The 22976-nt window shown below is 34.6% G+C and overlaps 1 protein-coding gene across 2 annotated transcripts in view; it reads left to right on the plus strand.

Moving 5' to 3' along the window:
• GALNT13 (polypeptide N-acetylgalactosaminyltransferase 13) overlaps positions 1-22976 on the plus strand; it is a 522090-nt gene that overhangs the window by 224229 nt on the left and 274885 nt on the right. For both annotated transcript variants that reach the window (XM_019799151.2, XM_019799150.2), the window contains exon 4: positions 5661-5829. In XM_019799151.2, the coding sequence (XP_019654710.1) occupies positions 5661-5829 (169 nt within the window). The remainder of the gene's footprint in view (positions 1-5660; positions 5830-22976) is intronic.

The raw sequence follows: 22976 nt of genomic DNA on the forward strand, positions 1-22976 counted from the left end.
CTATCTGATACGAGAATTGCTACCCCAGCTTTCTTTTGAGGTCCATCGGCGTGAAAGATGGTATTCCATCCTTTTACTTTCAGTCTGAATGTATCTTTAGGTTCAAAATGAGTCTCTTGTAGACAGCAAATGGATGGGTCATGTCTTTGTATCCAGTCTGCAACCCTGTGGTGTTTTTTGGGGGGCATTTAGGCCATTTACATTGAGACTGATTATTGAGAGATATGATTTTAATGATGCCATGTTGCCAGTAAAGTCTTTGTTTCTATAGATTGTGACTTTCTGTTCTGTATCACACTTGAGCCTTTTTACTTTTATAGAACCCCCCTTAATATCTCCTGTAGGGCTGGTTTCGTGGTTACGAAATTGGTCAATGCCTAGAGATTCTGGAAGGTCTTGATTTCTCCATTCATTCTGAATGACAGCCTTGCTGGATAGAGGATCCTTGGCTGCATGTTTTTCTCTGAAAGAGCTTTAAAAATCCCCCCCAACCCTTTCTCTCATTCCAGGTCTGTGTAGACAGGTCTGACGTAATTCTGATACCTTTGCCTTGGTACATGAGAAATTTCTTTGCCCTGGCCGCTTTCAATACTGTATCCTTGGATCTAATATTTTGCGAATTGCACTATGACGTTATGTGACATAGTTTTGTCATGGTTGAGCTTGGGAGGGGTCCTCTCTGCCTCTTGGACACGAATGCTTGTTTCCCTTGCTAGATTAGGGAAGTTTTCAGCTACAATTTGTTCAAATATCTCTTCTAGACCTCTGTTTTTCTCCACCCCTTCAGGGATGCCGATGATTCTGACATTGGATCGTTTCATAGAGTCAGTAATCTCCCGTAATCTACATTCGTGGGCGTGGATTTTTTTAAGACCAGCTTCTATTTTCGTTTTTTCTTCTACTAACCCATCCTCCAATTCGCCGATTCGTTCTTCTGCCTCATTCACCCTGGCTGTCAGAGCTTCTAGTTTTGACTGCATTTGGCTCATAGAAATTTTAATTTCTGCCAAATTCACTCTCATTTCCACCCTTAGAGATTCTATATTCTCATTAACATTTTCATTACTACTTTTTTCAAGTCTACACATCATCTTGACCATTGTTACTATGAATTCCATTGCTGATAATTTGGTTATATCCATATCCATTAGTTCTGTGGCAGAGGCCACAGCTCATTTTCTTTTCTTTGCTGGGGGGGATTTTCCTTCTCGTTATTCTGATGAGGAGAGGTTGCGGGGTTGTCCAGAGCCCAAATTATTGACTGGGACCCAGGGCGTGTGCCCTTGTTTTATAGGGATCTTAGGGATGTGGGCTTCTTGATTTTTCAGCCTGCCTTCTGGGGGAGGGGCCTGCCACGCCGATACTCAGGAAACCCTGTTTGGGTAGAGTCTCCGTGTCCCCTGCGAGGGGGGATGGGGATGGGCACACTGTGAGCCAGTATTTCCAGGCTTTTGTTCTCTGGCGGCTTTCCCTGTAGGTTTGCTGTGCCGCTTCTGAGTGTCATAGCAGCAGTGGCCGAATCTCAGTCTCTGTCTCAGAACAGAGGGATCGCGGACCTTTCTCCACTGATGTTCTGGCCACTTTAACTCTGTTTCTGTTGGTGCTGCTCAACCCTGCTGCATCCCGGGATATGCGCCCCACACCCGGCGTCCCAGCCCTCACTTCCAGGGCCAGCACGTCTCTGTCCTTTGTGTTTCTAACACTGCCAGCCACCAGCCGTGGGCCACCCCCATGCGCTCCCGGAGCTCCCAGTCTCAGTCTGGTTCCAGTGAGCCCACTGGAGTTCCATGAGAAGTCTGGTGGCACATGCTTCCTGGCTCACGGTCTCAGTCTGCTGTCTCACGGGTGCCGGTCCGCGAGTCCGCCTGCTCCCTGGTGCAGGTGGCTACCGCTTCCTGGCGCCCGAACGGGGCGGCTCCCTCCCCCTTCTGTTTATCTACTGATATCTGTGCGCGGTTTCAGGGCTCCCCGCTTCATACCTCAATACTCAGCGCTGGATATGTTCATTTGTAGAGATCCAGATGTATCTTCCTGCGTCTCAGGCTGATTCTGTGGATGTTCAGGCTGGTCTGGTACCTATCCAGTTCGACTCGGGACCGGCTGAAAAAGGGGTCCCCTACTCCTCTGCCATCTTAACTCTAACCCCAATATCTAAAAATTCTTAACCTTAAATTCTTTAATCAGTTTTTTATTTTCTGAAGAATTTTTTAAATTTTATTTAAGGAAATTATTTTGAACAGCTATTCTTTTGATGCTCTTTTCTTAGGTTTTCCCTTGAGCTCTATGCTTTCTTTTTAAAATACCATGTATGTGTGTATATATATATATAATTAATTAATTAATTTATTTATTTATTTTTAGCATGTTAAGTTTTAAAAAATCTTTCTTTTTCTCTTCCCATAACTTCCATCATTTTTTATGAGAAAATGTCAACTTTAAATGGTGTTTTCCCATTCTTCTCTTGTCAGTTACCCTGGCCAAGTCCTTGACCTTGGCTGATTGTTGAATTGAATAATGGGAACTTGCTGGTAGCATGGCACCTGGTTGTGTTCAACAAAGATAGGAATTCCAAAGGCATTAAGAATAGAAACAAAATAAGAGGTTTGGATATATATGGTAATAGAGAAAATGAACAACATACGACACTGAAAGAAGAAAAAAAAACTTTCTTGAGAATTTTATCCCATTTCTCCAAAACAGAGATGATAGGCATATGAGTTATAATACAACAGCTGATGACAACAATGATATTTAAATGTATACATTTTATTATTAAAACAATGAATTATTAAAAAGTGAAAATTGAAACAACACTAAGATATAATTTTTTGCCTGTCTTTTTGGGGAGAAAATGATACTACACAATGCTGGCAAGAGTATGGAGAATGTAGTACTGTTTTTCTGCAATGGGGAGTGCTAATTAGTAAAACTTTTTGGTGGTTAAGTTGAAAATACATGCTTAAGTGAAATACTGCATAATCTTTGGCTCAGCAATTTTGTGTTTATAAATGTATACCATGCATGTACTAGTACAAGTATACAAGAACATATGTATGGAAGTAGTCACCGGGTAAATGTTGAGTTTCAGTCTAGAATCAGACAGACTTGAGTTGTAATCACCACTTCAACACTTTCTAGATATGTGAGCTTGGGCAAGTTACATACCATGTTTAGATATCACTATCCTTTGAGAATTAAATGAAATTCTGTCTATAAAGTGTATAGCAAAATGTTTGGCACCTCATAAGTACTTGAAAGATGTTTATTACTCTTTGTAGTGAAGATAATATTGTTATAAATATTTTGCAGCATCATTTATAATAGTAAAGATCTGAAAACAACCCCATTATTCATCAACTGGGATATGAGTTAAATAAACTTAGGTTCATTGACTAGAATACAACAGAATCACTAAAAAGAATAAGATCGATCTACATGAAAGTAGAGGCAAGAAAACTTGGGAAAAAATCAAGTTTTAGTATTACTAGTATTATTCCATGTGTATGAAAAGACACAGTAATATATTTTTACTATTTATATATAAACAGAGAGAGAGAGAGGAAAAGAATATGAACCAACATATTAATAGTGGTTATCTCTGGGAAGTCGATAATGAGCTTCTTTTATTTTTTTCTCTATCTTTTGAAATATTTTATGTTTTTTAAAATCATTCTCTATTGTATCCAAAATTCAAAAAATTTGTATCAGAAAAAAAGTAATCCTATTTTTTCTGGCATTATCTATCTATCTATATATATGCTGAACACAGACCAGAATATATAATCTATCCATATCTATATCTGTATGCATAGATTATATATTCTGGTCTGAAATCTTAATGCCAAAAAAATAGAATATACATGCACATTCATAAAATATTAATGGTAACTAGGTATTATGTAGCCTGATCATGTTCTTTGCTTGAAAATCAGAGGGAACTACAGATATTCATTTTTAAACCCTTTTTGTGGAATAAATAATTGAAAAAGAAACCCTAGAAATGGAAGGAAACTCAATACTTATCCAAGTCCAGCATCTCACCAAGAACACAAATTCACTGAAAGCCAACTCTACCAACTTCATCTGATTTTAGGGATAATAGCCATACTAACTCCCAAAGTAAAATATTGCTGTTAGAATTTTATTTCTTAAATTGACTAAAATGTGCTTTTTCATAAAATTCCTGTCATCATTTCTATTTTTGCTTCATAAAGTGAGTGAGGCTCTTTATAAGCTTTCTCTAGATGACAGCTTTTTAAATAGTTTGGGGTTGGATACATATAATTTTTTTCATTTAAAATTTTCCCAATTCTTACTGTTTTTCTATATATCAGAGGGTTTCTGGGCATATTTCCTTCTTCATACCCATATCTGAAGGTCCTTAGAAATACTTATTCTCTTTTGTAGTCTGGATCATGTCATAACTAAGTCAGGATAACCTTTCAAAGAGAATAATCAACGGAGTGATCCAGTTGTTATTAGTACTAGTAATATCAGGGTAGATGTTCTCTAATGATAAACATCAAGGAAGCAAAATTTTGCTTATTATGTTCTAGTTTCAAGCTTATTCTATTTTTTTGGAATTTGTATTTTTATGAAATGTTATAATTTACAAATTATTTTCACAGGCTTTAGGTCCTTTATACATTTAACATTTTTTAAGGTTCTGGGTTCAAAAATTTGTCCTTTTAAATAATGTGGGAAGCTAATTTTAGTAAGATTAATGTGTTAGGAAATAAATAGCAGCACATTGAAAGAGTCAAGACCAGACCACATTCCTTTCATTTTAACTTAATTTAACATCATTATGAAGAGTAAATTAAGGGTCCATTAGGATTGACTGGAATTTTTTTATTATATATTTACATACATATACACATATGCATGAAAACACACACACACACACACACACACGCATATTGAGCCATGCATTTTGGAGCTAGAGGGGATATTAGTGTAGTGATAACTTGTGGGGAAATGACCAGAACATTACCCTGTATATGGGATCCTGAGTTCTCTTAATAAATAGTCAAGCCCATAATATTTTTGTGAAGTTCCAGTTACGGAGCACATAGTGTCCAAATCCAACTTGACATTTGAAATTATATGTCACCACTATGAAAATTCTTTTATGTTTTGAAAATGCTTTGACAGAGGAATCAAATTGCAATTGAGATGGGTTATCACCCTTGCTTGCTTTTATAAAGATGCAATGGGAGTAGATATGTTAAATATCAAACCATTTAATTGTATGTGAAAATAAATTTATCTTGGTATACTTTCAAAAGTTCTCTTATTTTGCACAGTTTTGTCTGCCTAGTGCCTGAGTTCATCCCTTCTCTAATGATTTATATTTAAAAATATGACAGAAGTTTTAAGTTTCGATGCTTTGTATTGCTTATCAAGTCTAAATGATTAATAAATCATGTAATATGTTTAGACTTAAAAGATAACATGCAGCATTGAGATAATGAATTAAAATAGGTTGTCTCATCAGTGTAGTGTATGGTTTGTAAGTAAACAATAAAGACTTGATGATTATATAATTGAGCCAGTATATAAATAATAGACTTCAGAATCTAATCTAACACATGAATTTATTTATTCAGTCCATTATCTGTGTGTTTGTATGTGTGTTTGTACCTGTGTGTGTCTTACAGCTGTTATTTCAAGAAACCAAGAAGGGCCAGGAGAAATGGGAAAAGCTGTGCTGATTCCTAAAGATGACCAGGAGAAAATGAAAGAACTGTTTAAAATCAATCAGTTTAACCTTATGGCCAGTGATTTGATTGCCCTTAACAGAAGTCTTCCGGATGTGAGATTAGAAGGGTGAGTTTACATGTGTTATATAATCTCATATATTGGTGATCTCTATATCTCACAATATCTCAGAACTTCTGGATCTCTACGGTTCTGAATACCTATGCCATAGCAGGGACGCACTGTGCATGCATATAATGAGAAATATGAACTATTTTCTTCTTTGGCAGAGCAAAATAGTTTACACAGCCTAACAGGTTTCTCTCTCTCTCTTTTTTTTTTTTTTTTTTTTTTTTTTTGCTTTGTTTTACCTTGCCAAATACAGAGTCAACATGCTTTTTGATAGGTTATATGCTTGCCTGAATAGAAAGCTCTTATACTTTGTATTGAAAAGCTGTATGTTTTGCTATTCCAGTGTAAAAATGGCCAATTGCCTGTAAGATTCTTTGACCCTTTAAACATTATTTATTATAGATTCCAGCGATTTATGGTACTATTTATAATTAGAATGCTCAGTTATTAGCTATGGAAGAAATATTTGCCTAAGAATAGTAATACTGCATGGAAAATGATGTTGAAAAATTCAGCTCGTTTGTGCTTAATGGTAAGACATGCTCTAGCAAGTTGGACATATTTTAAATGGGTGTAATAAAAATCAGAGTATTTAGTGACAGTATTGTCATCCTAGTAATATAGTCCTTATAAAGCAAACTCTTGGCGCTTAGAAAAGATATGTCATGAGCCTTTAGAAAATCTCCAAGTTTACAAATATGCTGTAGACTCCACCTCCATGTAAATAGAAGTCGTCCTTTTAGACATGTAATATTTTTCTACATATAGAATAAAATCACAGTTAATACAAATAACGTCTGCCACCTAAAATTACATTAGTAGCATAGTGATGTTAACATCGTATTAACTAAATCTGACTTCAAATAAGACCAAAATAGAGTAACCAAATTTTGTTGAGGTGGTGGGACTTGATTGGCAGGTGTATTTGATAGCTAAGTAACTGGTTTTGTACACCCTTGTATGCTTTTGAAATGTCTCTCTCTCAAAAAAACACACAAATAACTACATATTATGGACATTTCTGGCCTCTAGCAAATGACTAAAACATTGAATATTACATTTGTGCATTCCAAAGACCTATATCATTTTATAGGTAGTTTTGTCCATATTTTTGTGTTTGTACATAAACACATTTAAGGTATACAATAAGCATATTCTTCTAAATAATATTGAACATTTTAGATGCTAATTATACCATTATGATAATGCATTTCTTACTTTGTTTTATATATCATATTGTGATAAGATGGATAAATGTGATATCTATTCAGGAAAAACATAAAAACACTATTTCAAAGTTTTAAAAAATCTTCACCTTCAACTATAAGAACATAAATTTTATATCAGATCTGGGATAATTAAGGTAACAACTTCTCAAGTACAGAACCATTACTTTAAAAAAGGAAGGAAAATCTTCATTGAGCATTGTTTAAAATATTTGTGGCCAATGTATTTCCTCTCTTAAGAATCACTTAGTAAAATAAGTACTTGAGTAATTAAGCCTTAAAATATGGCACAATTCAGCATTTGAAAATGGAGAATTCAAATGAATTACTATAATGATTACACAAAATGCAGTATTTGCTGTGGTGGTTTTATTTATTTTGTGTGTGTATGAGTTTGACACATCTTTATTACAAGAATTTCTAAATACCACATGCCTTTCTTAAGTTGAGGTATAATTGTTGTATAAGAGTATATTCATTACAGGGTACAACATAATTATTTGATATTTGCATACACTGTGAAATGATCACCACGGTAAGTCTAGTTAACATCTATCACCATACAAAGTTACAAAATTTTTTTCTCGTGATGAGAACTTTTAAGATTTATTCCTTCAGCACCTATCAAATATGCAACACAGTATCATTGACTGTAGTAATCATGCCGCACATTTTAGACCCATGACATTTATTCTATAACTGGAAACTTGTACCTCTTGACCTCATTCACCCATTTCTCCCAGCCCCCAAACTTCCTCCTGTCTTGCAACCACCAATCTGTTCTCTGTATCTGTTTTGTTTATTCATTTGTTTTGTTTTTTAGATTCCATCTGTAGGTGAAATCATACAGTATTTGTCTTTTTCTGTCTGACTTATTTTACTTAGCATAATACCGTCAAGGTCCAACCATGTTGTTGCAAATGGCAATATTTCGTGTTTTTTTTTTTTTATGGCTGAGTATTCCATCATATGCATACCACTTCTTTATTCATTTATCCATCGATGGAAACAGGATATTTCCAAAACTTGGCTATTGTAAATAATGTTGCTGTGAACGTAAGGGTGCATATGTGACTTCAAATGTGTGTTTCTGTCTTCTTTGGATAAATATCCAGAAGAGGAATTTTTGTATCATATGGTAGTCCTATTCTTAATATTTTTAAGAAACCTCCATACTGTTTTCCCTAATGGCTGCACCAATTTACATTCCCACCAGCAGTGCACGAGAGTCTTTTTTCTCTGCATTTATGCTGACACTAATTTCTTGTCTTTTTTATATTAGCCATTCTGACAGTTGTGAGGTGATATCTCATTGAGGTTTTGATTTCCATTGCTTTATGGTTAGTAATAATGAGCATATTTTCATGTGCCTATTGGCCATCTGTATATCATCTTTGGAAAAATGTCTGTACAGATCCTCTGCCCATTTTTTAATTGGATTGTTTGTTTTATTATTACTGAGTTGTATGAATTCTTTGCATATTTTGGATATTAACCCCTTATCATATATGTGATTTTCAAATATCTTCTTCCATTTGGTAGGTGGCCCTTTCATTTTGCTTGTAGTTTTCTTTGCAGTTCAGGGAGGTTTTAGTTTGATGCAGTCCCACTTGTTTATTTTTGCTTTTCTTATTTTTGACTTTGGAATCAGATCCAAAAAAATCATCACCAAGAGAGATGACAAATAGCTGACTGTCCGTTTTCTTCTAGGAGTTTTATGGCTTTAAGTCTTAACATTCAAGTCTTTAACCCATTTTGAGTTAATTTTTGTATATGGTGTTAGATAGTGGTCTAATTTTCTTCCGTTGCTTGTGTCTATCCAGTTTTTCTAAAACCATTTATTAAGAGACTGTCTTTCCCCATCGTATGCTCTTGCCTCCTTTTTCATAAATTAATTGATCATATATATGCATGGGTTTATCTGGGGCCTCTCTATTCTGTTCCATTGATCTATGGGTCTGTTTTTATGCCAATACTATACTGTTTGGTTACTAAAACTTTGTAATATACTTTGAAATCAGGGAGCATGATGACTCCAGCTTATTTCTTTCCAGATATTGCTTTGCCTATTTGAGATCTTCCGCGGTTCCATACAAATTTTGGGATTGTTTGTTCTATTTCTGTGAAAAAAGCCGTTGTAATTTTGAATAGAGATTGTGTTAAATCTGTAGGTTATTTTGAGTAATATGGGCATTTTAACAATATTAATTCTTCCCACCTATGAGCATGGAATATCTTTCTCTTTGTGTCTTCAATTTTTGTATTGTTATCATAGTTTTCAGTGTCCCCGTCTTTCATCTCCTTGAATTTATTAAATGTATTCCTAAGTATTTCATTCTTTTTGATACAATTGTAAATGGGATTGTTTTCTTAATTTCTCTTCCCTATAATTTGTTGTTAGTGTATAAAACCACAGTAGATATTTGTGTATTGATTTTGTACCCGGCAACTTTACTGAATTAGCTATTGAATTAGCTTATTAGTTCTAACAGTTTTTTGATAGAGTCTTTAGGGATTTTTGTGTGTAAAATTTTACCATCTGCAAACAGTGACAGTTTTACTTCTTCCCGTCGAGTTTGAATGCCTGTCATTTCTTCCTCCTCTTCCTCTTCCTCCTCCTCCTCTCCCTCTCCGTCCTTCCCCTTCTTCTTCTCCTTCTTTCCGAATTGCTTTGGTAAGTACCTTCAGTGCTATGTTGAATAAAAGTGGTAAGAGTGGGAATCCTTGGCATTTTCCTGATGTAGAGCAACAGATTTTCACCAATAAGCATGATGTTAGCTGTGGGCTTGTCATATATAACCTTTAGTATGTTGAGGTATATTCCCTCTATACCCATTTTGATGAGCATTTTTATTTTAAATGGATGTTGAACTTTGTCAAATGTTTTTTCTTCATCTATTGAGGTGACCATGTGATTTTTTATCCCTAATTTTGTTAATGTGGTGTGTCACATTGATTGATTAGTAGATGTTGAACCGTCCTTTCATCCCAGGAATAAATCCCACTTAATCATTATGCAAGGTCCTTTCAACATTGAATTGGGTTTGCAAATAATTGTTCAAGATTTTGCATTTATGCACATCAGGGGTGTTGGCCTATAATTTTCTTTTTTTTTGTGGTGTTCTTGTCTGGCTTTTGTATTAGGGTAATGCTGGCCTTATAAAATGAATTTGTAAGTATTCATTATTCTTCAGTTTTTCTGAAGACTTTGAGAAGGGTGTGTATTAAATTTTTGAATGTTTGGTAGAATTCACCAGTGAAGCCATCTGGTCCTGGACTTTTGTTTGTTTGGAAGTTTTTGATTATTAATTCAGTTTCCTTACTAGTAATTCGTCTGTACAGATTTTCTCTTTCTTCGTGATTCAGGAAGGTTATATGTTTCAGGAATTTATCCATTTTTTCTAAGTTGTCCAATTTGGTGGTGTATAATTGTTCATAGTAGTCTCTTTTGATCCTTTGTATTTCTCTAGTATCAGTTGTAAATTGTGTTCCTTCATTTCTGATTTATTTATTTGGGTCCTCTCTCTCTCTTTTTTTTTTTCCCCTTGATGAGTCTAGTAAAAGGTTTATCAATTTTGTTTACCCTTTTACCAGCTCTTTCATTGATATTTTCTGTTGTCTTTTAGTCTTTATTTCATTTGTTTCTGCTCGATTTTTATTGTTTCTTCCTTTGTACTAACTTTGTGCTGTTTGTTCTTCCTTTTCTAGTTCTGTTAAGTTTACAACTAGATTGAGATTTTTCACTCATTGATATAAGTCTATATCACTATGAACTATACCTTTGTAAAACTGCTTTTTCTCCATCCCATAGATTTTGGTGTGTTGTATTTCCATTTACATTCTTAAGCCTTTTTTGTTTGTTGGCTTGATTCTTTGTTTTAGCTCCCTTTTGATTTCTTCACTGACACATTAGTTGTTCAGTGCCATGTTGTTTAATCTCTACATATTTTCTTTTAATTTTCTAATCTTGTAATTGATTTCCACTTTCATACTATTGTGGTTGGAAAAGATGCTTGATATGATTTCAGTCTTCTTAAATGTATTTAAACTCATTCGGTGGTTTAACATACGATATATCCTGGAGAGTGTTCCATATGCACCTGAGAAGAATGTGTATTTTGCTATTTCGGGTGGAATGTTCTATATTTATAGAGTCCATTTGGTCTAATGCATTGTTTAAGGCCGATGTTTTCTTACTGATTTTCTGTCTGGACAATCTATCCACTGATGTAAGTGAGGTTTTAAAAACCCTACTCTTACTGTACTGCTGTTCATTTCTCCCTTTAGGTCTGTTAATATGTGCTATTTAAATTTAGGTGCTCTTATGTTGGGTGTATTGAGTGTATAGGTATTTATAAATGTTACATCTTCTTGCTGGATTGATCCTTTATCATTATGTAATGCCCTTCTTTGTCTTTTATTATAGTCTTTGTTTTAAAATCTAATTTGTCTAATAAAAGCTTAGTGACTGCAGCTTCCTTTTCATTTGCATTTGCATGAAACATCTTTTTCCATCCCTTCACTTTCAGTCTGTGTGTGTTCTTGCATCTGAAGTGAGTTTCTTGTAGGCAGCATGCAGATGGGTCTGATTTGTTTCTTTGTTTTAATCCATTCATCCAGTCTTTGTTTTTTTCCATTGGAGAATTTAGTCCATTTATATTTAAAGTAGTTATTGAGAGCTGTGCACTATTTGCCATTTTGTTAATTGTTTTCTGATTTTCTTGTAGTTTTGTACTTATTCTTTCTTTTTTCTTCTTTTTCCCTCTTCCTTTGTGGTTTGATGACTCTCTTTAATGTTATGCTTAGGTTCTTTTCTCATTATCTTTTGTGTATCTTCTGCAGGTTTTTGTTTTGTGGTTAACAAAATGGTCACATATAGTAGCCTACATATACAACAGTCTATTTTAAGTTGATTAACAAGTTGAGTCTGAACATATTCTAAAACTACATTTTCACCGCCACTACCCCCACCTGCATTTTATATTTTCATGTCACATTTTGCGTCTTTTTATTTTGTGTATTCCTTAACAAATTATAGGCACTTATACTACTTTTGTTTTTTAACCTTCATACTAGCTTTATAAGTTTAATCTACTACCTTTCCTATTTATTTACCTTTACCATTGAGATATTTACTTTCATCTGTTTTCTTGTTACTAATTAGTATTCTCTCTTTTCAGCTTAAAGAAGTCCCTTTAACATTTCTTGTAAGGCTCATTTAGTTGTGTGAACTCCCTTAGCTTTTGCTTGTTGGAAAACTATATTTCCTTTAATTCTGAATGATAATCTTGCTGGGTAGAGTATTTGTGATTGGAAGTTTTTTCCCTTCAGCTCTTTAGGTATATCATGCCTCTCTTCTAGCCTGCAAAGTTACCGTGAAAAATCTGCAGATAGTTTTATGGGAGTTATCTTATACATATCACGTCCTTTTTCTCATGTATCATTTAAGAGTCATTATCTTTAATTGTTGACATTTTAATTATAGTGTGTCTTGGTGTTGATCTCTTCCAGTCATTTTTTTAGACTCATTGAATTTCCTGGATCTAGATGTCTGTTTTCTTCCCCAGGTTAGAGAAGTTTTCAGCTATTATTTCTTCAAATAAGTTTTCTGCCCCTTTCTCTCTTTATTCACCTTCTGGGACCCCTATAATGCAAATGTTGTTTTATTTGATATTGTCCTATTGACCCCTTAAGTTATCTTCACTTTTTTAAATTTTTTTTTTCTTTTTGCTATTCTGCTTTGGTGAGTTCCACTGCCCTCTTCCAGATCACTGATCCTTTTTCTGTTTCATCTAGTCTGTTGCTGAAAACATTTGTGTACCTTTTAGTTCAGTTATCTTATTCTTCAGCTCTGTGACTTCTATTTGGTACTTTCTAATATCTTCTATCTCTTTGTCAAAGTTCTACCATGTTCATCTGTTCTTCTCCTGAGTCAGTGAGCATCGTTATACCATTACATTGAACTGTTTTCAGGTAAATTGCTTATCTTCCTTTAATTAAAGTTTTTTTCCAGAGTCTTGTTCTTTCATTTGGAACATATTTATCTGTTTCCTCATTTTCCTTGATTCTTTGTGTTCGTACCCATGTATTAGGAGAAACACCTACTTCTCCCAGACTTGAAGGAGTGGCTTCATATAGAAGATGAACCTTATCTTTCAGCCTTGTCCTAGCTCTTGGTTGTCTCTCAAACCTTTGCAATTGTCTAAACAGCCTAATTTATTCTTGATCCATTCCTATTTTTGAGGTTGTATCAAGACCTGTCATTTCAGAGGGAGGGATCTTAGTCCCTAGTTTCAGGCTGTTTGGAAATCAAACCCTCAGGCAGCAGCTTTTAAAGTATGCTAATATATACACAGTCCTGTGCAACTACAGTTGTAAACCCTGCTGGCCTCCACACCAGGCCTTTGGGAAGTATCTCCTTGGCAACAAATGCAAAAATCAAAGCTCCAAATGACTGTATAAACTCCTTTCTGAGAGGTACTGGCTGGCTGTAATTCACCCACAGGAGAGCACAAAGATGGCATCCCCTGGCCTATGTTCCCGAAGAGCAACTCTGTATCCTCTGAAGAAATGTGCTGAACGTGTAGCCTGCCCCTTAGGCTGAAATTCCAGGACCAGTAAATAGGCCTTTTCACAGAAAGATTCAGGTGTTTCAGTCTTCTTTTTTCCTCCTTTCCTTTCCCTTTCTTTTCTTTTTTTTTTCTTTTCTTCTTTCTTTCTTTCTTTCTTTCTTTCTTTCTTTCTTTCTTTCAAGATTTTATTTATTTATTTGACACAGAGAGAGAGCACAAGCAGTAGGAGATGGAGAAGCAGGTTCCCCACTGAGCAAGGAACCTGATGTGATGTGGGGCTCAATCCCAGGACCCTGGATCATGATCTGAGCTGAAGGCAGGCGCTTAACTGACTGTGCCAGCCAGGCACCCCCAGGTGTTTCAGTCTTCTGTCTGTGCTGTACCCTGGGGTTGTTAGCCTGCCAAAAACTGTCTCTCCAATTGTTTCTGGGGACCTGTAGGGCCCAGAAATTCAAACCCCCCTTGCCACTATAGTTGAAGACTTAAAAGGCATCCCCTATATGGACTGTACATACCCACCAGCTTTAAGGGGACAATGGGGATCATGGGCCTAGGGTGCTCGCACTTGTTTTAGTGGTGCTGTGGGGTAGTTCAGGACCTGGGCATGCCTGCCAGCTTTAGGGAAACTGTAGGGGAGCGCTGAGGGGAGATACATCTGCTGGCTTTAGCAAAGCCATGAGAGAGTGCAGGGTTGAGGCACACTCACTGGCACTGGGAAGAGTGTAAAAAATGTCATCCACCATCACTGGCTCTACCAATGAAAGCCCCAAAATCGTGTGCACCAGCACCTGTCTCCAGAGACTCCCGTCAGGCCCCTGCCCCTCCAGCAGGCACTTAAGTTTAGCAAATGAATCTCTTTCACACATGGTAGAGTGACTTTCAAACTGCTGCTTTTGTGCTGGGTCTTGGGGGTGCATGAGTGTACATACGATCCCTTTAAGAGAGATTCTCAGCTTCCTACATCCCTTTGGGTTTCTTGGACACAAGTTCTGTTGGTTTTCAAAGCCAGCCATTCTGGGGCCTTGTCTTTTCAGTGCAGGTCTCCAGGGTTGGGGTGCCAGATGTGGAGAATAAATCTCTTGTCCCTCAGGGAAAAACTCTGCATTTGTGAGACCTGGTTATGATCTGATTGTGGGTGGTTGATTGAGGATTGCTGTGTTGGGGTAGGGATTTTGGTGAGACCGAGTCTCTGCCTCTCCCTCCCATCTTAATGTGACCCCATTATCCTATGTTGTGGAGGAGCTGATCAGCTAATTTCCAGAGGGAGTTGTTCTGTATGGAGCTGCAGATTTGGTGTGTCTGGGGGAGGAAGTAAGTTGAGGATTTTTCTACATCACCATCTTGAACCACCCCCTGTTTACTTTGATTATTACTGTCTGAATTTTGAGATTTTAAAAATACTCTGTGAAATAATATTATTGAAATGAATAATTTTCTTTTATTTTTATGCACCACTGTAGTGTGTACTATCAGTGAAAAAAAACATAAAAACCATCCAAACTTTCTAGACAAATCATAAAATGTATGTGAGGTTTACTGGAGATACNTAATATTATTGAAATGAATAATTTTCTTTTATTTTTATGCACCACTGTAGTGTGTACTATCAGTGAAAAAAACATAAAAACCATCCAAACTTTCTAGACAAATCATAAAATGTATGTGAGGTTTACTGGAGATATTTGCAAGTCATGTTGAATGACTCAATTGTGTAACTGGGAAAATCTAATGTTGAAAAACACATCATGAATCAGATATCCAAACTGTTATTTAAAAAAAGTAGAAATCTGCCAATTCTCATTTGATGTAGAAAACATTTTTTTTTCAATTTTGGTATTAGTTACAGTTCAATTGTTGGATAGTTATATCTTAAAAAGATATGAACACATTAAGTTAGTCTCAATAATGACTGATAAATTATATAAAAGTGTACAAAATTGGTATTGAGAAATAGTTTTAAAAAGAGCTTAATTTATTTTAGTGGAAAAGTTGAGTTGATATTTACTTCCAAAGTGTCTGAACCACACAGGCAATTTATTCAAATATCTCAGCATATTTTACTAGAATATAGCCTTAAACTGGCTTGACTGAATTCAGAAAATTATCCTAATAGTTTAATGTTGTGTTTGGCCTTAATATCCATCTACAAATATTTGAAGATATGTTCAGAGCAAAAACTGTAAGTAAATATCCCATGTTTTCACAGAGAAGAGAGTAGATAAAAAATATTTTTTCCTTGAGATAATTGTGATGAAACATCAGGACACAAGTTTTGGTTAAGTTCTAGAATGTCCATTCCTAGTGATATTTGAATATTTACATTAATTAACTTATTTAATATACTTAATTTATTAACATGTATAATACATTTGTATATACTCTAATTATTTGAGCAAATAAAATGATAGTATACAATAGTCACGGTAATAGGATATTTTAAGTGCAGTTAAGGCTGAAGATCTTACTAAATTTCTTACTTTCTTTAAGTCCCTCCATTTCTAGGATTCTTGTTATAGTCTGTATATACATATAAATAAAATTACCACCCCCTCTCTTTTTTGCGCATAAACTCCCTAACTTACAAAACAAAAGTGAAATACCATAAAATTCTGATTCAGAACTTTGAGGAAAATGAATATCAGCTTAATGTGTTAATGGTCAGCATTAGGGATTTGTTACCATGTTTCTCAATAATTACCATTCTAAGATTTTGTGAATTTATGTAGTTTGGATGTAAGAACAGGGCTCAAATATTACTGTTTTCACGAAGCAAGTAAATAGATGTCATTTTGTTTAGATTTTAACAGAAGATTTTTATGTTTAATATCTGGAGAGAGAGATTTAGAGAGTTACCAAATAAAAAAATCCATTAAGAGAGATTAAATGCATTATTTTTGAGCACTTAATATGCTAATATGTGCCAAATATTGTTCTGTGTGCCTGGGATATAACAGTGAACAAGACGAAGTTTCTGCTTGATGAAACTTAAAATAAATAAAAGACCTAAGAATGATAAGGTGTGGGGAATAGAGTAGTGAGGGAAAGCCTCTTTAAGAAACCCATGTTTGGGTAAGTTGATTGAAATTTAAACACCTAAATATTATCATTTCTTTTTACTAACACATAGAGATGTTAAATATTTCCTGAGTCCCTGTAACAGTCAATGCTAGAAATATAATGAATCTATGGATATGTAAAACTCCATAAAGATACAAAAGTAAAGGAATAATCATTAAGCAAATGTACAGATATGTGTGTGTGTGTGTTTGTTTGTGTTTGTATTATTTTTGAAAACAGTGTTTGAATTGCATATCCATTGAATGCCAGCAAAATTCATACTTTGGTTTGCCTGGACATCAGTAGTCAACGTTATCTCATGCTTCTAGGCTGTTCTAGAAGTAGAGAAAACATGACTATGACCATAATCAATGAGATAGGTACATGACTCTATACCATTATATGCAAAACAAATATGAGAAGAAAAAGCCCACTGTGGAGAGAGATTTTTCAAGTAATTGGGAAAAATCTCTAGATATAGAGCCAAACACGTAAGTTTAAGATCTGTCTCTGCGGCTCACTGTTAGGTCTTGGGCAAGACATTCATTTTCTAAGCCCCAGTTTCCTTTCACTGATTAAATCAGCAAATCAGTCAACCAACCAAACAGCCCCTGTCACATACCTACTACAAACTTAGCTTTGAGAACAAATAAATGTATCTAACAGCCCCTGACTGTAAGGAGGTAAAAGGGATAGATATACATAAGCAACTAATTAACAGTATCCTGTGAACACACCTATAATTGCAAAAATGACAAAGTAAGAGTAGGAGTGCCCTGAGTTCCTAGTGAAATTTTTATGTTTATTATCCTTCTTCTGTAGGATTCTCTTATGCCCTAGACTCCCTTTTTCAACTAAGTGAGGAAACTTGAGCAGTTGGCTTTTCCCTTTACTCTGCAATTATCTTTGAATAAGAAATTAACAGTAATTATTGGGTGAATATTTATAAAAAAGCTACGAGCAATTAAAACAAAATGCTAAGGTTCTTTAGCATTTACTTGTATCCAGACATTTAATAGCACTTCAAGTTCTGGTATTGAGTTATTTGAAGGTTATAATGCAGCTGGCATTTAAATATATTTCATCAGGGAAAAAATGAGGAAATAGGAGATTTATTTCAGCTATTTATATCCTAGACCAAATAACCGCTTCTTACGTATGCACACATGCAAGCTGATGAAGAGAAAAAGACTCGAGCAGTCTTGCATTATTAGTGGAAGAGCTATAGGACACAAATTCTGAATAAGTTGCTCTCAGAGGACAAGAAGTTTATTTACTACATAAAACAAAAATGAACCGTAGTATACATTTTTTTCTGTGCTCAATCTCATAAGTGTACTTGTCCATTTATATGGATTGCCTTTCCCATGAATTAAAATATGACAAGTATAGCATTGATTGCACAAAGGAGAAAGAGAAAATGAGAATATTAATTGGATTTCTCATCTCTGTTCCACATCTTTTCTTTTTAATTTGAGAATTACTACAACTTTCATATGGAGGCAAAAATTTTGATAGAATTAATAATTTGTACAATACTTGATTTATGTAATGTGCTCATGTGTGGAATTAATTTCACTACCCAAATTAAAAGGGATGTTTAAGAATGTGTGTGTTTATGTATGCATATCAATACATATATATATTTGACAAAAATGGAGGTGATAAGTATTACACTATGACTTTCAAATAACTTGGAGTAAAACATTTCTAGGTATGTTCTCAGAGACACATTTTCATACCACTGTAAGCAGAAAGCATGCTGCATAACCCAATTTAGACTTGAACTACCCCTCAACAATCTCTTTATTTAATTTTAAAAATTATGGTAAAATATACATAGTATAAAATGTATTATCTTAACTATTTTTAAGTGTACATTTTATTAGTGTTAAGTATGAAGGGGATCAGAATATGCCACCCCAAACCATACCACTTTCACATAAAGGTTATTTTAAATTGAAGGCAACTGAGAGACTGCAGATATAGGAAAAACTCTCTTATGTGTCCTCTCTGCCTAAAAACAAGCCATGCCTTTCCCTTTAGAAAGTGTCCCTCTCTCTTGAACCAGGAAGGGAACAACAACCTTTTTCAATGGAGATAGAGATGGCACTGAGATTATTATGCATAAAATAAACTAAACTTACTAACCCTTATCTGCCATTAGTTTCTCCCATGTGTTTGCTTTAACACAATTTACCACCCCAAATATGAACCTAAACATGGTTGTTGTTGGGTTTTTTTGTTTTGCTTTTTTTTTTTGTCTTGTCATTTCTTCACAATTTATCACTGTTTGTTAAAGTGATATACAAGCTGCCAAGTTTAACCACGTCTTTGGGTATTCAGTACTTTTATGTGAAGGCCTCCATACACATAAAACCCAAAAATATTAATATCAAATAAAATTTTTATGCCTTTTCTCCTGTTACTCTTTCTTTTGTCAATTTAATTTGCAGGCCTGATGTTCTAAAAACGAGGGCAGAGAAAAAGTTTTTTTTTCCCTCCTCTGTAAATATATTCACATTGCTGTGCCACCAATCTCCAGAATTCTTTCCGTCTTGCAAAACTGAAGCTCTGTATCCATTAAACAGCTCCTCTGTATTCTGTATTCGCTTCTGTCCCTGGCCCCTGGCAATCAGCATTCAAATTTCTGTCTCTATGAATATGAGTACTCTTGGCACTTCATATAATTGGAATCATACAGCTTTTGTCTGTCTGTGACTGGCTTATTTCACTTTGCTGAATGTCCTCACGGTTCATCCATATTATGGTGTGTGTTAGAATTCCCTAACTTTTTAAAGTTAAATGATATTTCATTATATGTATATACTACTTCCATCTACCCATCTATGGATGAACACTGGGTTTGCTTTCACCTTTTGGCTCCTGTGAATAATCCTTCAATGAGCATGGGGTTACAAATATCTCTTTGAGGTTGTGTTTTCAGTTCTTTTGCATATACATGCCCAGGAGTGGAATTCCTTAGTCATATGCTAATTCAGTTTTTAATTTTGGGTGGAAGCACTATACTGTTTATCACAGCAGCTATACCAGTGCATGGGGTTCCAGTTTCTCCATATCTTTGCCAATACTTTTTCTTTTCTTTTTCAGTCTTTTCTTTTCTTTTTTGTATTTTTTTTTTGAGAGTAGCCATTCTACTAGACGTGAGGTATCTTATAGTTTTAATGTCATTGATTAGTGATGGTGAATATCCTTTCATGTGCTTTTTATTCATTTGTATATTTTCTTGGCAGAAATGTCTGTTCAAGTCATTTGCCTGTGTTTTAATTGGATTGTTTGGGGTTACTTTGCTGTTGAGTTGCAGGAGGTTTTTTTTTAATATATTTTGGATATTAATTCCTTATCAGATATGTGATTTGCAAATATCTTTTCCCATTTTGTAAGGTGCATTTTCACTCTGTTGCTTTTGTCCTTTGATCAAAAACAGAAGTTTTAAACTTTGACATGGTCTAGTTAATCTGTTTTTACCCTTTTTCCTGTGCTTTTGTGTCATATCCAAGAAATGATTGCCAAATCCAATGTCATAAAGCTTTTTTCCCTATTTTTTAAATTTATTTGTTTGAGAGAGAACAAGAGGAGAGAGAGAACACATGTATTGCACACTGTATTCTTACAATAACATAAGCTGCAGAAAATACAATGTTATTAAGAAAATAATAAGGAAAAGAAAATACATTTATAGTAATGTACTGTATTTATATTTAAAAAAAAATGTGTGTGTAAGTGGACCCATACAGTTCAATCCTGTGTTGTTTGGGGGTCAATTGGACCTGGAAGTGTGAATTTAGAAGTACCACTGTGTGGAGGTGAAATGAAGGAAAGCTTTAAGTGGGTGTATTTGAAGTCTGGCTTTCTAGAATGGATGTGTATGGAACCAGACTTAGAGAGAAAGAAGATAGCTTTCTGGGTAGGAATAAAAACACTTGAGAAGCAAACCATTTCTTTGTAGAACAGAGCCAATGAAAGTACTTGTTAAGAACATGGATTATAGGTCAACTTGGGTATGTTCCCTGGCTATTTGTTCATTTATCTTTTTAAGAGTTGATACATTTAAGTTGATCAAATATCTTTTTTCTTTTGTTTTGCAAATTCTTTATTTTATTTTATTTATTTGAGAGAGAGAGTGAGCATGAGCAGGGGGGAAGGGCCGAGGGAGAGGGAGAAGCACACTCCCCACTGAGCAGGGAGCCCTGGATGTGGGGTTCAATCCCAGGACCCTTAGATCATAACCAGAGCTGAAGGCAGATGCTTAGCCAACTGAGCCACCCAGGTGCCCGTTGTTTAGCAAATTCTAATTGAATAATCAGATAATTTAATTTTTAGTCTTAAAATCTACTATGGTAATTATATTTTTACTTATATTTTTCCTACTTGAGGTATTTAGGACTATAAGTGTTTTTATATTTACCCACTTTTATATCCATTAATGTTCCCTTATGTTTCTTCTAATTTTGTATACCCTAAATTTTTACTCTATGTGACTCATGGCAGAAATGTTTATTTTCATAATCTTTATTAAAAATCAGAGCTCATATCATGAAAATGTGATGGATTGCATTCTAAAAATATAAAAGAAAAAGCAATTTTTCAAACGCAGAGATTTTGGATAATTGAGGAATGGAAAAAGATGATGGAGTTTAGACAGAAAGTACATGAGGCCTTGTGAGGAAACAACCCAATGAGCATGGAAGGCTGGCCATTCCAGATCACTGGCCCAGGGAGGATGATGAAGAATCTTACAAACAATGCCTCTGCCTTTGTTTAGATATGTCATGGTGTGCAACTAGGAGGTATTAGAGGAGAAACATGACATGAAGGAAATGATATTTAGGAAGAAACATTTCTGCCATTTTATTTATATGGAGGATATTATAGATTGGAAAAGCTTGAATTTAATAGGATTCCTCTTGGCTATTATATTCATGTAGATATGATTAGATAAGGAGCTTGTCTAGGATAATTGTCTTAGAAACATAAAGCAATATGTAGTAATAAATTAAAATGAAGGGGAAAGATAAACACCAAATTCAGGAGAGCTTCAAGAGGGATAGGCATGTAATTGAATTTTCAATTGTGTGTGTGTGTGTGTGTGTATGTGTGATGTGTGTGTTTTAAACCTGAAGCAAATTAGGGGGAGGGAAAGGAGACGATTCAAAGTATATTTTGAAATGAAATCCAGTGACTGACTGGGTACAAGAGAAGAGAAAACAGAGGAGTCAAAAGATGACTGTAACGTTTCACATTTGGGTGACTAGGAGATTGGTGGTATTGCTGATTTTACACACACACATGCACACACACATACACAGAGACACACACAGAGTCATACTTAAATACCAATTTTAATCTGGGTAGTGAAATTAATTCCACACATGAGCACATGAGATAAACCAAAATATTGTGGAAACTATTGTTATCTTTACAGGCAAAGTTCTTGACAGAATAAGAAAGTTGTAGTTTTTCTCAAATTAAAAAGAAAAGATGTGGAACAGAGTTCAGAAATCCAATTAATATTCTCATTTTCTGTTTCTCCTTTGTGAAATTGATGCTACATTTATCTGCATAGTGTTAGCATAATTGGGCAAAATATAATTTAAAAATTTTTGAGATTCTACTATTACTAAAATTGGCCCTTGAAAGGTAGACTTTGGGGTTATAAATGTGTAGTTTTTAACTTGCCACATGAAAAAAAATCTAATTTAAAAAGTAAAGATGGTTTTTCAACAAACATTTGCAGATTGATTCAACTTAAAAAACAGAGTTCTGCTATTGCTAGAATAATCCTATGTGGAGCAGATATTTGACTTCTGTATGAAATTTTTCCTATTTTCCCATGACAGATGTTATCTGTACACATATCAGTGCCTTACAGGAAGGCTAAATTGTTTCTACTACCAACTTCCAGTGTTACTTTGCTGAGGAAGATGTGATTTCATAGTCAATATAGTTTAATATAATTATGACAGTAATTCGTCATTTTTTTGACATGGGAGATGTTGGCATATGCCTAAAAATTCTCATTGTATATCATAATATTTTCATGACCTTGCAAAGTCTCCTTGCTGAAACCAATATACTTTCTTAATGATTATTGCTATTTAAATGAGAAAATTTGTGTTCAGTCTTCTAATTTTAATATTTAATACCTTAATATTTCTATGTAATTTTTTGCATTAAAACATATAGAACAGTGTCAAAAAATAAACCATATTAAAGCAGTGTTAAAAATACATAAATTTAATTTTGTACACTTCATGTCCAACTTAAA

Source organism: Ailuropoda melanoleuca, chromosome 2 (genome assembly GCF_002007445.2).
Source record: "Ailuropoda melanoleuca isolate Jingjing chromosome 2, ASM200744v2, whole genome shotgun sequence".
NCBI classification, from domain to species: Eukaryota; Metazoa; Chordata; class Mammalia; order Carnivora; family Ursidae; genus Ailuropoda; species Ailuropoda melanoleuca.